This window comes from Opisthocomus hoazin, chromosome 5 (genome assembly GCF_030867145.1).
Source record: "Opisthocomus hoazin isolate bOpiHoa1 chromosome 5, bOpiHoa1.hap1, whole genome shotgun sequence".
NCBI classification, from domain to species: Eukaryota; Metazoa; Chordata; class Aves; order Opisthocomiformes; family Opisthocomidae; genus Opisthocomus; species Opisthocomus hoazin.
Genome location: NC_134418.1, coordinates 78,234,529 through 78,255,850, shown reverse-complemented (window position 1 = coordinate 78,255,850; position 21,322 = coordinate 78,234,529). Strand labels below are relative to the sequence as shown.

Sequence of the window (21,322 nt, the reverse complement as noted above, 5' to 3'; positions counted from 1 at the left end):
ACCAAAGCAAGTCTTGGTCCTCAGTGAATAACCGGGATAGCTGTAGGATAAGAGACTCCTAAATAATTCCACTCCAGACAGCTCAGCCTTGGGAGGGCAGATGCACCAAGCTACAGAGATAAAGAGGCACCAAGAGGGCAACAAAACCGGAGCAAAACAACTGGGAAGGACACGGTATACGAGATCTTAGAACGGAGTTTGCCCAGAAAAAAAGGTCAACCAGCAGACACTGTGATGAGGAGTATAAGCCTTCATCTTGAGACCCCTGCCGACGACCCGGAGGCACCAACAGACATATTAACATATGCTAATGAGTTCGGGGGGGGGGGGGGGAAACATTAATATGCTAAGCATTTCTCAGAAATATAATGAATATGTATACTGTGATTGTATTTAACCTGAAATGAAAAGGTGTTTGGCGCGCAAGTTTGGAGGAGAGACCCCCCGTGTGCCCAGCGCCGTAAGGAAGGATACCTGCTTAACCATATACCTTGTACTGTTAGGCTGTTACCACATCTTTGAATCACTCCTAATAATTCAGTTTCATGATCCCAAATCCTTACGTCAGAAAAGACAGGAAAACATCATTGCTCTACTCATTTTCTCCATAGGACTCGTAATTGCATCAGCTTCCACAATATAGCTGCTCCACGCTTTGGAGCACTCTTGTTACCTTTCCTCGCACCTTTTCTAGTTCTCTGGCTTTTTTTTTTTTTTCCCTTTTTTTTTTTGGTGGGTTTTTCCAACTTGGGGAAGCAAACTTTACACAGTATTCAACATACATGTACACCACATTGGTTACACGTCGGTATCCTATCTTCTCCAGTTTTATTTTCTATTTCTTAAACCATAAGTTTACAGAAGGAAAAAAATCATACATTAAGTTTGAAACAAACTGGTCAAACACTGTAAGTTTCAAAAAAAAAAAAAAAAAAAATCAAAGAGGAAGCCTAAGTTCCTGCCTTAGTTTCTGCAATTTTCTATTTACCTTTCTGTTATCAACTTGAGTATTTTTCTCAAATATTTTTCTGTTCTTTTAGGCTGAAGTGCCTCAGTGCTTGGGCTGCTGCCTAAAGCAGGCTGAGCAAAACCCTTTGGTCCAGTTGTCTTCTCAGCCAGAATAAATACGCAAAAACTCCTCCAATGGAAAAGCAGTGACCTTCAAAAAAAGAAAAAAACCAACTGTAGTTAGGAAGGTAATTCACACCCTTGCATTTAAACACACTTAATAACATAGTCTAAAAAGGAACAAAGACATTCTAATTGTGTTGGCTGTGCATCTGCATTCTCAGGATTGTCCGGTCATCAGCACGAACCCCTGGTCATGGGTGCCAGTGTGGGATGCCCAAGCCACCGCCTCAAACCCAGGCTGACACCCAACACAAATGTGGGACGGGGAAGGCAAGCACATTTCATTTAAACGAGTGGCACACGGTCTGAGAGAAGGAAATACAAACTGCTCCAACAATAATCCTTTTAACACATCATCCATATTTTTCTCCTCACTGTTTATGATGTACAGTAATAATCAGAAACTTCCAAAGAAACAGGACGATGCTTTTACTTTCAAGGAGTCAAGAGCTGACAGTGTGAGATAGCTTGCCCAGACACTGCTAGCTAGTCAGAAAGAAAAAAACAGAGGTTTAGTGACTTGATCAAAGAATTGACTCCTATCTAATGAAGCCAAAGAACAGACTCCTGTCTAATGAAGTCACAGAATCACAGAATCACAGAATCACAGAATGTTTGGGGTTGGAAGGGACCTCTGTGGGTCATCTAGTCCAACCCCCCTGCTGAAGCAGGGTCCTCATCTAATTTATGAGAAGACTTCCTTGAAGTCAGCCCAAAAGCTCGAGCACATAAAGCATGGGACGGGAAGGGACTATTCTTCTAATTCTCAGCCTAGGTTTGTTCACTGCCTGTTCATGTCTGTCTGTCCCTGTGTAATACTGCCCTTGGATGTTCAGACCTCTCCTTCTGGAATGTGTCCTGCCTAATGTCAGCATCAGCTTCCTCCCCATCTTTTTGCTGGGCAGGAGGATATCATCCCCTTTCTGCTATGGTGATGCTTGAGGCCACGAAAGTGTCCTGTGATATCGTGATCCTCCCTTATAGTGACAGTACCCACATCTCCCTTTTGGTTTTGACATTTTGGCCATGAACAGAAATTCCAAGGCAGGGCTAAGGTCAGATTCCATCAGTAATTTCCCTCTGGCCCAGTAATTCCCTTTCAACACTCCTGTTATCATCTCCCTATTTTCTTGAGTTCCATCTTACAGTTTTTCCACGAAGTCAGGCAAGCCCCTACCAATGCATTAGTCAGACAAGCAGCCCTGGTTTCTACATTTAGAAAGTCTTGCATGCAATTGCCTGGGCTTGCAAATGCCACTATAGCATATTTCTAGTGATGCTTTGGGCAGCATATTTTATATGAGTTATATCATCAGGAACAGTATATAATCTTGCTCACCTGGCAGTGATACTTTGCTTACACACACTTCTGAACTGTTTAAAATTAAATCAGAATAACGGGAAAACAGAAGCAGAGAAATGCTTGATTTTATCCCACCATATCGTCCACAATTCACTGGAAACCAGCCACCTACAGCACTACAAAGAAAGCTACAGTTTATCCAGAAGATAATAGAAAAATTGGTAGCAACTAAATAACATGAATATTCAACTTTACCAGCAGCTTTCATAGTCAGCCTAGAATAACATTAAATAGTGCAACCTCCCCTCTTTACTGAGTCCAGGGTGAGCCTGGCTCCAGCACTTACAGAACAGTGTTACCCAACCCTCATTATTCATGTAATCTTCACAACCATCAGAAGAGAAGCAAATTGCTTCTGAAGGAGACTCAGAAGGTATTTCCTGGCTGGACCCTCAGAAGCTGATCCGATTCAATGGCAAAACATATTTTCTTGGGCAAGAAGAGAGGAAATGAATATCAGAAGAAAGAATACGACGAATTGCAGAGTCTACATTTTCATACATTCTTTCTCTCCCGTGTTCCCCTTCGCTTGAGGCGTCTCTTTCTCATTTCACTAGAAACACAATCTAACTGCGACTGTCACTGGAAAATTCCCACCGATGCAATAAAAGTTGGATCTTTTAGGTAAGATGGGATGGGAAGCTCTGTAGTTACGAAGCTTGCCTCCTCCAGCAACCCCACCAGGCTTCTGGTAACAGCTTCTAAAAGCACATCTAGATCTAACAGCACATCTAGGTCATCCATCTAGATGGCTTCTTCCTTGACCTAGTCCCTTTCCCAATCTGCTGTGGTGTAGCCCCCCAGACCTGCTGACCAGCCACACTGAACACAACCAGTCTTACCCTGCACCAGGAGCAGACGAACAGATCTGTTGTCTCGGGAATTGGAGTAGACTGGCCAGAAAGCTTGCACACTTTCTAAATTTTCTGTGGGTTTGGTGACATCACAGTCCATGCAAAAATACATAACTAGGGTTTTTTTTAATTTTTTAACCATTTATTCAAAAGATGAATTATCTGAGAGTCAGCGAAGCGCATATTTTCAAAGCCCTGAGGTTATCAATCAGTCTGCAGGAACACTGAGCCTAAAGCTTGGTCAATGTCTCCTCCTCCCCTCATTCACGGAGACCAACTTCAAGGCCCACAGCCTCTGTTAAGTGCTTTCTGCCAAAAGGCCGAGATAAGAATGAAAGGAAGGAGATAAGAAGGAAATGCTCACTAACAAGAGTAGTTTCTGAGTCTAAAGCCAGGCTGAAAACATGATTTAATGAGGTGTGTAAAAAGACTGTGGTTGCTCAAGCAGCAGGTCAACTGCAGACAGAAAAGTCACAAAAGAAGTGGAAAAATGAGGTTACTAGAAAAAGAAAGAGCACTCGGTTAATTTGTTTTCTGTAACTTCCATTCACCAAGTCATTACAACCTAATTTCTAAAATTAAGGAAAGGTCAGGCTTACTGGCCATTTCAGAAGGTCTACCACAATTACTTAAAGCAGCTATTGCTGGGTTTCTGGCAAAAAAAAGAAAAAACCAACAAAACCAATATGGAAGAAGTGACTGGCAAAAAATCAGTCGTTCTCAAGAATAAGCAGCATGGCAAGAAGAGATCCTCCTATAAAGAAAACTGCTGGTAACTATGGCTCTGTCGATCACCTCAAGCATCTGTCAAAACAGACAAACACGGCTGAGGCAGGCCAACATTTTGTGGGGTTTTTTGTGCTTTTTGGGTTTGCTTTTTAAAGAACGAGCACGTTGCAACCGAAGGCATCAGCTGCCTAGTCTTGTTCATAGCTGTGCGTTCAAGAAGGTATCCCATTTGTGTCAAGAAAGACAGTGTCCAAAGGGCGCTGGTGGAAGAGCCAGTCAGCCAGCGCTGTGTGCTTCCCAGTCCCCCACCACGCAGAGAAACCCAAGCCAGGAGGACCAGGGGAACCTGCTGTGCAGGAGCCAGAGTTACAGAAGGACCTGTCCACGGCAAAACACACAGGAAACATGGAAACCATCCACGAGATCCACCAGAGCAGCTGTTGGCTTGCTGCTGTGTTCAACGGGGCGTTACCCGTTAGATGATGTGAGCAACCTGGCCCCATCCTGCGGCTGGCCCTCCTGTGAGCAGGAGCTTGGATCAGGGACTTCTGGAGGTCCCTTCCCACCTGAATTACTTTATGATCCCACAAAGTGTGAAGACTGCAATGCAGAGACCTTTAGAGGTCATCTAGCCCACTCCCCCTGCAGTGAGCAGGGACATCTTCAACTAGACCGGGTTGCTCAGAGCCCCGTCCAACCTGGCCTTGAATGTTTCCAGGGATGGGGCCTCCACTACCTCTCTGAGCAACCCGTTCCAGTGTTTCACCACCCAACAAAGAGGAAGCAGGGTTAAAAAAGGCAAGTCAGGGACAACACTCATAAAGAATGACTCCAGCACTTTCCATATCTGCCCTATCAGGTCCCAGCAGATGATTTCTCAGCCCCGTTGTTCCTGCAGATGTTTGGCACCATGCCTTGCCTTAACCATCTCACATTTTTCAGGGTCAAAACCACACAGTTTGCAAAATGCATGGTGTGATTTCAAAGCAAAATAGCACCATATCCATTCCAACAGCCAACTTTTGGAGGCTCAGCCCCAGCTAGCACCAACAGGAGTCAAAGGCATTTCTGGAGCCATCAGGAGAGATAAGATGTCTCTGAGGAAGGCGGAGATTGTAGAAGCAGTTAGGGCAGAGCCAACAGAAAAATGACAACGCCGCAAGCAGTGGGGCGGCAGGTAGGCAGGGAAGGGACAGGCTGTCATCGACACTTCATCGACACTGTTGTGATCCCGGCGCAAAGCCTTTCCTCGTGGAGAGGAAGACGAGAGCTGGCACGCTGGCACAAGCTCTTAAGCAGAGAGATAGCATTGACAAAAGGTCAGTCACGGATAAAGGTAAAAGCCGCACTTGCTAAGTTCACAGAAAAAGAGATTCCAAAGGCAGGAAGCGAAAAGCCTCAAGGAATTCACTGCAACGGCTCAGTTTGTAAAGGAGGGTTACGGTATCCCCACGCTGCAGCGTAGTCTAGATATCTAAAGTTCCTAGATTAAAACTAGCTCAGGCTGAAGCCACTTATTGCAGCAGCTCATCACAGGCTGCCTGAGCAGCAAGGCAAGTTCGCCACCGCTGAAAACCATAATTACAGCTGAAGAATGTGAAGCCAACCTGAGCTGGCCAGCTCAAAACAAGCTCAGATACATTTACATTCATCTCCAACACACGTAGCAAAAAAACAAGGAGCCTAACGAAACAAAGCTTGGTCATCTTTCAAAAGCACGGAGACCTGTGGTTCCAGGAAGGGAAAAGAAAACCTCACGGGACACCGCTTCCCCTTCCACCCTCGCCTTTCCAGGGTGAGAGCAGGTCACTTCCCCAGATGTACTTCTGGGCACTGCCACAGGGAGAAGCAAACCAGGCAGCACCGACCAACGTGCTTCGATAGACGACACAGAGTTGCCTTGAGGTGCAAATCTCATCTTTTTGCACCATCATTAGGAAAGAACAAGCCTGTGAGAAGTCATATACAGGTAACATCACACAAGAATCATTATTTTGCAATTTAGTGAAAGAAACACCATATGAACCATTACAGGGCTCCAGTTCCCCTCTGTAACACCCTGTGCAATCACTGCTGGTGTTTTCATGGCAGACACCAAGAATGCAAGACCACAGACCGGGACAGCGTGACACGCCTACACTTGTGTCTACTGACCCAGTGGGCCCTGCGCTCATTTTCTTCATGAGCAACCAGAGCAAGTCAGGTAAGGATCGCCATTTATGAAGTATTACATGTTTATGGCTCCAGATTCAAGCCAAACAGCTATCCAAGTACCTGTGATGGCAAACTTATCATTGGCTCTACTAAAGCTTTCCAGAGACTTACGCACGCAGCTCATTCATGAAGGAGGCTGAGGAGTGCCACAACAAGTAATTACTACAGCCCGAGCGGTGAGAAAACAGGCAAAGCAAATCCAGGCAGGTTTTGAGTGAGAATTCTTCTCCTGGTTGCCCATTTACGGATTACGTCTCATTCACAACTAACCTCGTATGTGAGTGTAATTATCCAGGGCTTTGCACCGCGGGAGCACCTACGGTCTCCAGCCCCGGGCCAGCGCTGCAGCGTGCAGCACAGCACCGGTCTGACAAAGCCACCGAGTTCTCTGCCCCGAAGCACTCGTGCTGTCAAACACAAGGCAAGGAGCAGCGTTTGGACCAGGCTTTCCAGCAGACAGCCCTCAAAGTGCCAGCCGTCCCTGTACACGGTTAGGTTGGGCTGCTCCAAAAGTTACCACCGCAGGCTTCCTCCAAGCAAAGAGGAGAAGAGAAGAGGGTGCAGAGCAAGCACCACGGTTCAGGGCAGCTGCCATAGATGACGAATTGTGAGCTATGAGAAGGAAAGGCCTGCAGAAGTCTGCAGCAGGCTGGTAGGGGAGATCAAGCTTCAGCTGTACAGGTACCTGCACGCTCAGGTGTTACACGCTGGGCTTGGTGAGGTCAGTGGTTTTCAACTTGGGGACTGCAGAACCTCAAGTGATCTGTGAACTCCCTTCCAAAAGGTCTAGAAAGAGATAAAATACAGCTTATATTTGCTGTATTTCCACTGGAAAGTCGGCAATCTGAAAACTAAAGAAAGCTGAGGACAATTACACTACAGGTTTATTACTCACTGGGACAGGAGGCAACGTAAATGATTCAAAGCAATAGAAAATCCTCATGAATTGGAAATGGGTGCACGAGCCACAGAGCAAAAGCGTTCAGCAGCACGGAAACAAGAAAAAAGCTGAAACAGCATGTCCCAGTTGTTCAACGTTTTCCTAGCTAGTGGGGAAAAAAGTTCTGTCAAAATTATTTCCTTTTTACCCCTATCACTCATCACAAAAATCAACCCTGAAGTCTGAAGCTCGCTTTTCTTCCATCTCACAAGGTGATTGGTGTCTAGCAGCTCCCAACAGACAGGATCTGTTTTGGCCCCTCTCTCAACACAAACATTCAGGAGATTGGAAAGCCAGCACTGGGATTAATTTAAGTAACCACTGAAACCTGAATCCCAACAATTACCTGAGCTGAAAAATTAAAAAGACTCATGCGCTGGCACATGGATAAATCTGCTTTCCCTCTTAAAGATCAAATATGTCACTGAATGAGACCAGTTATTGACAGAGAAAAGCAGCACAATGACAGACGTAGTGATTCTGACACTAAAACGTTTTACAGCCATGCTGCGCTTGAAAGGTAGCCAAGAAGCAAGTCCCTGCAGACCCTCCACCAGCTATTCGGCACCAGCTTCACCGCGGAGCTCTCGCTCTACCCCTCTAACAAAGACAAACTAACAGTCAGAAAATACCTTGGAAACAAACACAAAGAACTTGAATTCATTCAAGAAATCTATGAACTAAAGGCTACAAGCTACTGCCATATACAAAAAAGGACAAGATGATAGCCACTAATTCCTGCCCAAGGAAAGAAACCAGAACGATTGCAGGTCATGTTGCCTATTTTTTGTGATTTCATCTTTATTGACAAAGTATTGATGAAGACTTCCTCTTCATACTTCTCCTGAAGGCACCTACAGGCCCCGGATAAACCCTTCTACTGTTTATTTTTCAGACTTATGTACACAGCAAAAAATAAAAATGCAGAGAATACTAGTCCTGATTTTGCAAGCTTAATTCTCAAGGGGCTCCCGGCTTAGACACAGATGACGCACTCTGGGATTACCCAGGAAGAGATTCCTCTGGCGAATCTCTTCACAAGTCAGGCAAATGCAAGAACATACAACATGCCTAGATTTAAAAATGTGAGTGGGCCCACCAACGTCAGATTTAACTGGCTATGTGCACATGTGAGCACCCGCATCTTGTTGAATCAAGACCACTCTAATGGGAAACCTCTGTTCGTATAGCACTTAAAACTTTATATACACCCTTACACACCCAGCTATTTGCAGGAACTCCAGCTGAAAATCACCCTAAGCTTGTACCATGGAATGCTTTAGCACGTAAAATTTCTTTGAGAAATGCTGCAAAGCTGCACAGCCCTATGAGTTCCATGTTCTTCCATCCCTGCCTTGCAGGCACCTCCCAATCTGCTGAAAGATGGAGATGATACCATGTAGCTAGGCCTCCTAAGAAAATGCATTAAGTACTATTAAAGTCTCCGCTTTGGACAAAAACAGAGCAGACCTGACACATATCAGCCTTGCTTCCCTACGACATGACGCACAACATCCAAGATTGTCTGTTCATATCACCAAAACCTGGCTGACCTCCCTTCTCTTGCAGGCTCCCACTCCTTCCAGATGTTCGTATTCATAAACAAGGCTTCTCTACAAGGCTGATGTCTCGTCTGAAGGTGCCTGTTTGAAAAGTACACTTGTTTCTAGAGCATCTAAGACTGCAGAGACTGGAAGTTATTCTTTTCCTGCTCCTTGTTCACCCACTGTCTACCCCTTCATGACTGTTCCTCTCCACAGCTTCTCACAAAACTGATGTTCTCCTCTCTAACTGCATAGGATTTTTCAGTCAGTAACACCAAGAAAGTATGTCTTTTTAACCAGAGTATAATTGTGACAAATTATCAATGACGGCAGGAAAGCTCAGTGTCCTCAAAGCTTTTGTCAGCCCCACTTCAGAAACAGTGAGTGAGCGTGCCCCTTTAAATTCTCTTTTCTCAAATTAAACCAGGGAGAAAATTCACGCCCTTTTATTTATTTTTTAATAACCTCTCACGCTAATAGTGTCTGGTGCATTAGGTACTGTCTTTACTTTAAAATAGCCCTTAAAAGCCTGTTTTTCAACTGGTTAAACCACCTGGTGAAGTCGCGGCTAATGAGGACATCCCGACAGCCCAGGCGAGCTGCAGACTTCTCGCAGCTGGAGCAGGGTCCCACACAATGCGGCGCCTGAAAACCTCCACACGGGCTCATCCCACTGCCCCCAGCCCGCTCCTCCGCTGACCGCGACGGCCATACCAACCCCAAGTACGTGGCAGTCCACCAGGACCTCCTCTCCTTCCCGGCGCTGCGGACGTTTCGCCCTCTCTTTGGGCTCTCAAGATTGCCCACGTCAGCCTGGCCCGTCCCGCTCGACAGGTCCCATTGCTAGGCTTCAGCAGGAGGCTCCCGCCAGCGGGCAAGCCGAGAGGGTGGAAGTCTTCTGCATGGGTGCTGACCTCCTTCTGGCTCCAGGAGCTCGAGCATCTTGACAGCACCCGCGGATTAAGCAAGGCGTACGGGTCACCCTGAGCGGAGACGGTGGAGACAAAGGAGGCCCTTCAGGGAAACCCAAAGCAAACACTCGGCTGGCTCTTAATGCCAGCTATTGTTATTTCATCTGTCAGTGAAAAGGGAACGTGTCTGGGCACCAACCCTGCAACACGCGCAAGGGGGAGAGCAAACATTTAATGCCGGTCTGCCGGAGCGGGAGGCAAGGGCAGAGTCTGCTCCCACACGGGCCGAGGAGCGGCTGGAAGGCTCGAGGGCAGGCTGGGCACTACTGGCACACAGATCAACAATCCTGGCAGTAAAACAACCCCCTAAAATAAAAGGGGAGAAAAAAAAACCAACCCAATAACCACCAAACCCAAACATACAGAAGTTCACTGCAGCATCACATGGAGATTACGGAACTTCACTTACCTCTCTGTAGGATTTCAGCACAATAACTTAACGGGCAGTGATAAACCCCATTTCTGTTGGGTTGATCTCTTTGGGAAGGGACACTGGTAATGATCTGTATGCATTGCTATTAGCAAAGCTGCAGGGCTCTGTAAGCTCACGGACCCAAGGATACCAGTAAGACAAGGTAAGCAGACACGACATATTTATTAGGCTATTAAGTTCTCCTCACAATGACTTGGAGAAAGGCTGATGCATCCAGAAACCTATCTATTTCTCCCATATTCTTTGCATATTAAAGATATCCACAGATGTTAGTACCAGAGTGGAAGATACAACTACAGTCTGAAAGGGTGAACATTAATTTGTCTTTCCTCTTAAGCTAAAAGTTTCACCAGACCTGGTACAGGCTTTTTTAAAAGGACAAAAAAACGTTCCCATTAAAAAAAAAAAAAAATGCTCATTTTACAGCCCCACAGTAATACCTAAGACTCTGCGGCCAAATCTCAGACACAGTGGTAGCACCCAACTTCTTCCAAAGACAGTAACACATTGCAAGCTTTACAGCTCCAGCGTTAAACACGGTCCTTGCAGTCTCGCTCCTTCCGGAGAGCCTCTGAACGCCTGTGAGAGCATACGCCACTCACACCCAACTCCAAGGCAGCAGGGAAGCAGGAGCTACTGGAGCTGTGGCGACTGGTGAGGACAGACACAGCAATGACCTGCCCTGCTACCAACACAGGGACCAACCCACTGAGCAGCCACAGTCCGGCCGCAGGTCGTCTTCCCCTCCCAAAATCCACCCTTCTTCCCCTTCTGCAGGCACCAGCAGGAGCATTCAGCCTCCCCCATGGCCAGCCTAGTCCTGCTGGCCACTGCATTGTAGGCCATGTTATTGGGAAAGCCACTGGGACTTGTCACCTTCCAAGAGCCCCTCTCCGCTCTTTCGGTGGGATTCCCCATACCAGGCCCAGCAACAGCCCCTTCGGCATCCTCGCTCTCCTCCGAAGGCAAGCATGAGCTAGCATGTGTACCTTCTGAAGCACCACCAGCTAGCAAAAACCGCTTTAAAACTCAAGTTTCGTGAAGGTACCCAAACCACGCTCTCCAGACAGAAACATTTTTCACTGTCACACTGTACAGATTTTGTAAAGAACCAAGTCTGGAGTCGTTTCCTAGAGTTTAAGTGAATTGGTTTGCCTTTCTAAAAGAGCAATATTTCACACATCCGCATAGCCCTTTGTTAATCATCTATCTGAGAGTGGAATTCAAGGTTAAGCTAAAAAGCTGCTATATTTTACTCAGACTTCCGCTGCTTTGGTATCCCATCCCATCCCCCCCAGGGAAGACGAACAACGAGGTCTCATACTGCACGGGTTAGAAGTATACCCAGCTCCAGAAAACACAGTACAGAAGTCATTATGCTGGGCATATTTAAGGGCACAGTACAGTAACTTTCTTTCATAAGAAAACCAAAAATAGGCTTAGTAAGTGCCAACGGCAATATTACCCCATTGCTTTTCTGCTACAGGGAAAAAAAGGCAGCTAGAAGAACCACTATTCAGATTCCCTGGGTAGTTATTGACCTTTGAATGTGTGCTCTACTGCTATTGTGGCTCAGAACAGGAGCCCGATTAAAATAGGAGCAGGGAAGACCTGCTCAAATGTCAACAGGAAAGCACTTTGTTTCATCAAAATATCCGTGTTTGTGCATTCTCACCATTCAGGTATTTCTCATCACAGGTCTCAGGTGAAATCCCAGTCCATAAACTGAGGGATCAAGCACACCAGACAGAAGAAAGCATGCTTACCTACTAGGTGAATGGATTTTATTCCAAGAAGAACATCAAATCCTTAAACACCTTTCCAGATCTGGCCCACCCAGGGAACAGTTTCGATATTGGAAACTGGAGACTGCAGTAACATTCCCAGCAGTCAACATCATTAGAAAATAATCCAAACATTTGTGCTTTTATACTTCAAACAAAGAAACAAAGTTTGGAGAGAGCCTGAATTTTCAGAACCCCATTAAAATTTCTGCTACTGCAGAAAACAATTATTAAGGAGTTGCTCCCATCCTCACCTCTCACAGCCACAGTTTCTCCAGGGGAAACCACCATCTGGTTGCAGCTTTTATTTTCTCTAAACACGTCAGCCTTTCCTTTACTACCAAGAGAAGAAGAGCCTGGCCATCACGTGTTTGCTGAAGCCAAGGGAAGGTGTGATGTTGCTCAGAAGGCAGCTTCAGATGCTGAGCGTCTTGGAGGACACCCTATCCATCTGGGTTCCATCTTTTCTGCTGCTCTCTCTAAACGGATGTCTCAGATGCAGATGAGAGCATGGTAAAGCTCTGGCATGTCCTACCTGGGAGACAAGGTATAATTCTCCTGGCCAGTAGCAAGGAGGACAGGTTCACCATCTGGATGAACGGCCAGGGGCAATGGCACCAGAATGGTAAGGGTTGGAAGGGACCTTAATGATCATCTGGTTCAAAAGATGAAGAGCTGGGAGAGACTTTGTTCCCATTCCCTTTACAAAGGAGCCCAGTCAAAAACCTGCCCCTCAGCCCCAGGGACAGCCCAAGGACAGACAGACAGAAAGTTACTATACGTGTTCTCATACGTGGCCGACCCTTCCTATAGCACCTCTGCACTAAACACGTCTCTGCAGGAATCACAGCAAACCCATTTCAAGCTAAATTTTAAACTACGTGCAGAAGGTCTGAACTTCGTCCACTAAGATCATTGCAATTCGATAAATAAAATATTAGGCAACAGGCCTCTAACTAGCAAATTACAAAGCTGAGAACGCATTACTGGGTTTTTGTGCCGCAGAACTGCGAAGCGGAGCGGACGAGGTGAAGGTGCCTGGGGCTGGTGGCCCCACGGACATCCCTCGCCACGGTCCCCAGGCACCCCATCCCCCTCAGCTTCTGCAAGACCAGAAATGACCCGGTACAAAAGAAGGGCAGGACAGACGGAAAGGTGAGTTTGCCGGTGGCCTGCCAGCATAAGACGCTGATAGCCCAGAGCCCACTTGAAGCGTTTGGAATAACACCTGACAAGGGCTCCATTCAGCGCACGCCCGCTGCGCTGCTCCCCGGCAAAGACAAGGGCCCTTTGACGAGGGAAACGAGGAGCATGGAATGAAAGACCGCAGACAAAGAGACGGAGAGAGTGCCGGCCTGGGTGCCGCTTCTGCTTGGGCAGAGCCCCACGGCCGAGGGCTGCTCTCGGTCACCATGGTTCCCTGACAGCATCGCTTCTCTACACGGAGAGCACGCTTCACTTGGGAGGCTGGATGACCTCTTGGCCACCAGGAAGGGCCCTTTACTATACAATGGCACTCTTTGTTGGGGCAAGGAGGTGGGGAGACTAAACTCGGTGGCCGTTAACCTTATGAAGAAGAGAAGACTGAGAGGGGACCTTATAAATGCTTATAAATATCTGAAGGGTGGGTGTCAGGAGGACAGGGCCAGACTCTTGTCAGTGGTGCCCAGCGACAGGACAAGGGGCAACGGGCACAAACTGAAGCAGAGGAAGTTCAGCTGAACATGAGGAAGAACTTCTTCCCTCTGAGGGTGACGGAGCCCCCAGGTTTCCCAGAGGGGCTGTCGAGTCTCCTTCTCTGAAGATATTCAAGACCCGCCTGGACAAGGTCCTGTGCAGCCTGCTGTAGGTGACCCTGCTTCGGCAGGGGCGTTGGACTAGATGACCCACAGAGGTCCCTTCCAACCCTGAACATTCTGTGAATCCTTCACAATGAATACCACGTATCAGTGTTTTTGGCTTTGCATCTTCATGAGAAGCTGCATGGAATGAAAATACAGAAAAAGAAATGAAATTAAATAGGGCATGTCTTTCCTTCCTCTGTGCTTGCTGTTTTCACAACACATTTTACATAACCTGCGCTAGTCTGGCAGACCATCCACACCTTTCTTTAAAGAGAAAAAAGCACTTCTGGCTCGAAGATTTCAGTACGAAAATGTGAGCGCAAACCACATACTGAGAAATCAGGCACATTATATGCAGTCCGCACTCATTCAGCTCTTGCCTCTCTCCCCCCCGTCTCTCAAAGCTGCTTTTACAAAGTACATTGAAGGCCCAACCCAGCACTTCTGAGCAGCAAAGTTCTTTGCTCAAAGTTGGAAGTAAATTCCCAAGCACTCAGCCAGGCCATCCACTTAAGCTTCCCCAAGTTTACCTTTATTTTTTTTTTTCAGGCTGCAATAACCACCTCAAGGGTATAAGAAGTGCTTAGGGAACTCTACCCACCTCTAAGTTGGAGTGGGATAGACGGAGAAAAACAAAAATTGTAGTTTTAACCACCTGAAGTTCCCATGGTAATACCACGAGGCATACAAAGGGTGTAGATGACTGTGCGGTCAAATCCTCCTTGGAGGTTTTATTACTATGAAACTTCATGCTCCCTCACTGAAAAGAAATTTTCATAATATAAAGGAGATAATTGGGAGGAAAAAAGACAATTTACATTTTATGACTGGCTATAAATGAAGAACATTTGATGTCCAACAGTCTACACTGCGCCATAATCATCCACTAATGACTGGAAAACTCACTGTGAAAATTACTGAACCTAAACTGGTGGGGTGTTAATTTTTGGTGGCAAGAGAGAACACGGAGGGGAGAGAAAAGAAAGGGAGCACTTAGCTCCAGCTCCCAGCGCGGCAAAAAACTTTCCCTCCCCTATGCCTGGCCGAGGAGGCACAATGCACAACAGCCCAGCCCCGCCGACTTCGCTGAATTATAACTCCTGCTAGTTAGTTTAATTATTGCACATACATTTCTCGAAAACTCCATTGGAAACATCAGCTTCTAATTGGAGAAATTGCTCTGGGCAAGACCGAAGGGTTATTATAAAGTTTGGTCACTTCTCTTCGAGCAGTCATCACAAAAGGGCACGGCCCTTCCACGAAGCGTATGAAAACCTCTCAAAGATGCCCATTGTGCGAGACACAGGAATCAAGAGCGAGAGGCACAGAAGGAAGTCTCAGCTGGGAACACAAAAGGCAACGAAGACACGACAACGGGGTGGAGCATCCTGCTACGCCAGCAGCGCCTTGCATAGGAGAGCTGAAAGAGGAAAGGAAAATATTCAGCTTCCAGGATGACAGACATCAGTGGGTGAAAATGGAAGGTGTGTCAAAGACAGAAATCTTATTAAAATAATAACGCTCATTAAAGACTTAAGTTGCAAAAGTCTTGCAAAGTTACAAGAAAGCTTCAAATCGCTCTTACTAAAGACCATGAATTTCATCACGGGACCTATAGGTTTGCATAAGGTTTCCTTGACCCTCTAACTCAGCAAATTTAGGTTTGGGGGTTTTGTTTCTTCAAAGTCTGCTTACGTTTCCCAAAGCTTCCCCTTCAGCCAGCTTAAAAACCTAGATACGCCCACCCATTTCCCAATACCAAAGTAACTCTGATCACTGCAAAAACGGACGCTGAGCAAGCTTTTATGGCGTAACCGTTTAGTTTAAAACTTACTTCTCTGGCAGTTTTCTTAAAGAAACGCATGAAACTCTTCATTCCCTGTCTCCTCAAACCCTAAACTGAGGTGCTAAAGCAACTCTGATGTGCTTCATATCCCTGCCCTATTCCACGGCAGGGTCTAATTTCACAGTTCAAGAGTCGAATCTTTGGACACCGGAATCTCATGTGGATTTGAATCCTTTTACCTTCTGGCTCAGACGCACCTGCACGAAGCACACCAGGACTGCCCGGTCCCTGTTGACTACGGATTACAGAATCACAGAATGGTAGGGGTTGGAAGGGACGTCTGTGGGTCATCTAGTCCAACCCTCCCGCTGAAGCAGGGTCACCTACAGCAGGCTGCACAGGACCTTGTCCAGGCGGGTCTTGAATATCTCCAGAGAAGGAGACTCCACAGCCTCCCTGGGCAGCCTGTGCCAGGGCTGCGTCACCCTCAGAGGGAAGAAGTTCTTCCTCATGTTCAGACGGAACTTCCTGTGCTTCAGTTTGTGCCCATTGCCCCTTGTCCTGTCACTGGGCACCACTGAAAAGAGCTTGGCCCCATCCTCCTGACACCCACCCTCCAGATATTTATAAGCATTTATTAGGTCCCCTCGCAGCCTTCTCTTCTTCACAAACTTTTCATTATCAAGCCGGGGCGACTTAAATGTGGAAGGACCATTCAGCGATGAGTCTCCTGGTTTGCACTGTACAATCCTAGCAGCAGAAAACACGCTGTGCATATTAGAGCTTCGGTATTCCCTCCTCCTCCTCAGCTACTTTTTCCTCCAGTTATGACCTCTGTGGCCGTCACAACCCATCACTCGTCAGACCAGCCAAGGCTCTGGACCACTATGAAGAAGAAACGTCAGCAACACCAGAATTGGTTTGAAAGCCAGGCTGCGGTCATCATTTCTGGGTCACGCTAGCACTTAGCGATGCAGGTGAAGGGAAGCGTTGTCCAAGGCTCTCCGGTACCTGCACATGGAGGTTGTGCAGCCGAGGAGGTGTCTCTGCCCCTTGCCCCCTGCCAGGCAGCAGCGGGAGGTTGGGATGCTCTCCCTGCATCACCTTGGGCCAGACAGCTCATCCTCCAGCCACCCGGTCCCAGCCAGGCTCCAGGAGCAGGTGAGGCAAAAAGCCACCCCAAATATTTCCGCAAGCAGCCAGACAGGCAAGAGAAAAGGCATGAACAGACCCCAGAGCCTGCCACAGCACTGCCCACGTACCCCCACAGCCCTGGGGTGCAGAGAAAGACCCCCCCGAGCCAGCCCCCTGCAACCCCCTATTCCCACCACAGCAGCTTCACTTTCATCAAAAATACCGTGCCACTTTTTCCCCCTGAACCCACCAGTTATTTATTAACAGTAGTAAAATATTACCATTCCTCACCTCCCAGCCAGGCAGGTTTTCCTCTCAACGTGAGATACCCACCACTTTTTTTTTTTTTAAAGCTGAAAAGCATGGGGACTTTTTTCTTTTTGTCTGCAGGTGTACGGTTTGCTGCTTTAATGCTACAAAGTGGAGAATAAAAGTGTGAGAGAGCTCCTAAATAAGTCACAGCCATTTACGCATTAGGCACCTAATTATGTTGAAAATACAATTACACACATTTAAGCAGATGCTCATGCCCACAGGCCAGGCCCGCTACTTCAACAATTCTTTACCTAACTTTGCAGTAAGTGCAAGTTGAATCTGCTTAGATACAAGACCTCAATTATCAGTCTGGGTGTGAAAAAATAGGCAGTGAAAAAAAATAAAAATCTATCAGTCGCTCCCACCTCATTTAGCGTGGTTAAGGACACTGCGCAACAGGCAAGACTCCAGCAGGTCCCTGCTCTTCTTTCGTAGCCTTTAATCAAATACTGAGAGGCTTTTGCTATATTTAAAGTCAAATGCAAGCTTTTCGCTCCAGTGTTTTGTAAATCCACAGTGAAGATAACCCCCCCCCCAAGGAACGCATATTATTTACATGCCAGCGAGCTTACTTATTAACGCGAACTTCTAGCAAAAGTTGTGTTTCCGTATTTCAAAAGAGACCACAGAGACCTGTTTACATTCCTTGTCCGGCTTTAGTAAGGTCAAGGTCGCAGCGCACCCCTCCACCGCCCTCCTGTGCTGAGGAACGTCAGCAGGGTCTGGGGACACCCCAAAAATCAAACACTGACCCCTCACACTCCGTCAGCTGACGGCGCCCGTCCCAGAGCTCTTCACCCTCGGTCCAGCTGGAGCCAAAGAGCCCACCCGAGCTCCGCTGAGCAGCGGCCACGAACCACTGCCTGCATCTCGATGCTCCCCACCGCACTTGGCCGCAAAAGCCAAGGCCCGAGGAGTCACCAGCCTTGGGGCGGAAAGCAGCATGCGCAGGCTTTCCCCCTTGTCTGGTGGCCCTGAACAGCGACTCCATCCAAACCTCCGCCAACATGCAAGTCCACCACCCAACTTTTCACCCTCCCCTAAACACTGGTGGAAGGCAGAAAATTTCTCTATCACCACACAGGGATTTACCACCTGTTCTCCAACGCCACTTTGTCATCAGAGGTTCAGAGGAAATTTCACTACGATGAGGAGAAAAAGGTCCCTCGGCTCGTTTCTAAACAGGCAGCTTGTCCCGAGCTTCCCTCTCAGCACGGAGGGAATGGTAATATATGAGTAGGTCTGACAGTGAAATAGTGAGTGACAGAGCAGCGTCTGAAAACCGTAGGAGAGACAAGACTGCCAACGAACAGAAGCGATCAAACTCTGCATTGCCTGTTCCAGCAGGACAGCAACGGCTAAAAACACCCAAAACCGAGATTCAAAAAGGAAACTGAGAAACACCAAATATTCGCACTCCAGTCTTTGCAGGGACCTCACTCAGCTCATCTTCTTTACAAGAAACACACGAAGGCGTCCCGCTTTAAGCAGCTGGAAGCCCCGGTGCAGAGAGGGCATCTCTCGCTCCAAGACCTGCTCCAGGTGCCCGCCGCGCGAGGCGCAGACGATGGAAGTCGCACAAAAGGCACCGACAGTTCGCCTCGCCACCACCGCTGCGGCGGCCGCCGGGAGCGAGGAGACCTCGGCAGCGACAAACCAAACCCTCACCACTTGTCTTCTCTCCCTAAGAGAAGCTGCGTGCTTCAAGCCGCGCAGGTTGCACGTTACCCTAAATCCCCAGGAAAACCTCAGGTCTGTCGCTCTTCACGACTCCCCGGTATATTCCATACACCAAACAGCCGCGGCTTTATTTCTCGGGGTTCTTTTTCGCATCAAAATAAGCGCCCCAAACAATTTTGCTGCCCATGCTATTTTTTTTCTTTTGCCCCTGAAGAAAATTCAGGAAAAGGTGTGCTGCTCCCCAGGCTGCTCTGCACGCTGCCGGGGCTCCCTTGGGTGACCGCAGCGTCACTTCAGCCCTGAGCCCACCGCGGCGTGACGGGCTCGCCGTTTGCCACCCCGAAAGCCACCTGCCTTCCACCGCCAAGAAAAAACCCCCCATGTATTCTTCATCTCCTGCCACCGCTTCTGGCCAGGGACACACGACACCTGCGCCACGACGCCAGCTCGCATGGCAGATCCAACTGTAAAGTGAAATATCACTTTAGCAAGACTGGAGATGCTGAAGTTATTAATTTTTGATGAACTTTTAAGACATCTAATGCTAGAAATGGTTATTTTTAATGAGCCGGTTACAGCTCGTGCTCTTTGTCGGCGTCGGGGGTCTCGGGGAGGTGCGGGAACCCCGACACCGACACGCCGGGGGTTCACCCCCGAGCTGCGCCGAGGGCTCGCGGAGGTGCGGGAACCCCGACACCGCAACGCTGGGGGTTCACCCCCGAACTGCGCCGAGGGCTCGCGGAGGTGCGGGAACCCCGACACCGACACGCCGGGGTCGCGGAGCCGGCCCCGCACCCTGCGCGGGCTGCAACCCCGCACCCGCGCTGCGCGGCTCCGACCTCGCCCGCTGAAGAAGACACGGGGGGGGGGGGGGGGGGAAGCACCCCCAAACCGCCCCGCACCCCCGCACCCCGACGGCTCGCAGCGCGTCCCGGGGAGCGGGGGGACCCCCCCCCCCCGGCACCTACCCAGGCACTTGATGTGGAAGCCGGTGGGCGGCTTGAGGGAGCGGCGCGCCCAGCCCTGCCGCAGCACCTCCAGGTGCTCCTCCTTGCCCTGCACCAGCAGCACCCGCTCGTCGATCCAGCCCAGGAAGAAGGTCTCGGCCACCGCCGCCGTGGCCCGCCGGTCCCAGAAGTGCTGCATGTTCTCCCGCTTGAAGTCCGCGAAGATCTCGTAGCCGACGCGGTGCCGGCCCAGCTCCCCCGACGGCCCCGCGGCCCCCCCCGCCGCGGCCCCCAGCACGATGGCCAGGGAGTGCGGGGCGATCTGCAGGCACCGCTCCGCCCGCCGCGGCATGGCCGCCGCTCACCGCCCGCCGCCCGGCACCGCCGCCGCGGCCATGCCGCCTTCCCCCGGCCCTCCCGCTCCGCCCCGGCACGGCGGGGCCCCGCCCGCGGCCCTGCGGGGCGGCGGAACCCGGCGGCGGCGGGGGGAGACGGCGTGGGCCGAGCGGGAACGGTGCGGGAGGGCGAGGGACGCGAGGAGGAGAAGCGGGCTGTAGAGAAGGGGGCGAGAACGCAGGCGGGGAGAGGGGAGTGGGAGGAGAGGGGTCTGGGCAGGTTGGATCGGCGGGACGAGGCCAACTGTGCGAGGTCCCACGAGGCCAAGTGCCCGGTCCTGCACTTGGGTCACAACAACCCCATGCAACGCTGCAGGCTTGGGGAGGAGTGGCTGGAGAGCTGCCCGGCAGGAAAGGACCTTGGGGTGCTGGTCAACAGCCGGCTGAACATGAGCCAGCAGTGTGCCCAGGTGGCCAAGAAGGCCAACAGCATCCTGGCTTGGATCAGGAATGGTGTGGCCAGCAGGAGCAGGGAGGGGATCGTGCCCCTGGACTCGGCACTGGTGAGGCTGCACCTCAAGTACTGAGTTCAGCTTTGGGCCCCTCACAACAAGAAGGACATTGAGGGGCTGGAGCGTGTCCAGAGAAGGGCAACGAAGCTGGTGAAGGGTCTGGAGAACAAGTCTGATGAGGAGCGGCTGAGGGAGCTGGGGTTGCTTAGTCTGGAGAAAAAGATGCTGAGGTGAGACCTTATTGCTGTCTACAACTACCCAAAAGGAGGTTGTAGTGAGGCGGGTGTTGGTCTCTTCTCCCAAGTAACTAGCGATAGAACAAGAGGCAATGGCCTTGAGTTGCATCAGGGGAGGTTTAGATTGGATGTTAGGAAAAAATTCTTTACTGAAAGAGTGGTCAGGCATTGGAACAGGCTGCCCAGGGAAGTGGTGGGGTCCCCATTCCTGGAGGTGTTCAAAAAAATGTGTAGATGTGGCACTTCAGGACATGGTTTAGCAGGCATGGTGGTGTTTACAGTTGGACATGATGATCTTAGAAGTTTTTTCCAACCTTAGTGATTCTATGATTCTACAAGAGGCAGTGGCTGCTCTCCTGGGCAGCGGTTTAGGAGCTGCAACGGAGAAGGCTACAGCCACCACGCTCTGCGTGGTGCAGAAGCTACGGTGTTCTACCTGTTGCTCCTGAATTCACTCACATCAACATCCCTCGGCACTTTTGACTCCCTTAAGCTATGACCCATTCGGTTCTAAATTCACTGAAAACCTGTGGCACTCTCCATCCGGTTCAATCCATCTCCATCTCCAGG

At 49.2% G+C, this 21,322-nt stretch overlaps 1 protein-coding gene across 1 annotated transcript; it reads right to left on the bottom strand.

Moving 5' to 3' along the window:
- Positions 1-975: 975 nt before the first annotated feature.
- On the bottom strand, positions 976-20,021 carry LOC142361511 (storkhead-box protein 1-like). The gene is made up of 2 exons (XM_075422110.1): positions 19,691-20,021; positions 976-1,159 (listed from the first exon to the last, which is right to left on the bottom strand). The coding sequence occupies exons 1-2, from the start codon at positions 20,019-20,021 to the stop codon at positions 1,071-1,073; spliced, it is 420 nt and encodes a 139-aa protein (XP_075278225.1). The 3' UTR covers positions 976-1,070.
- Between the last annotated feature and the right edge of the window lie 1,301 nt (positions 20,022-21,322).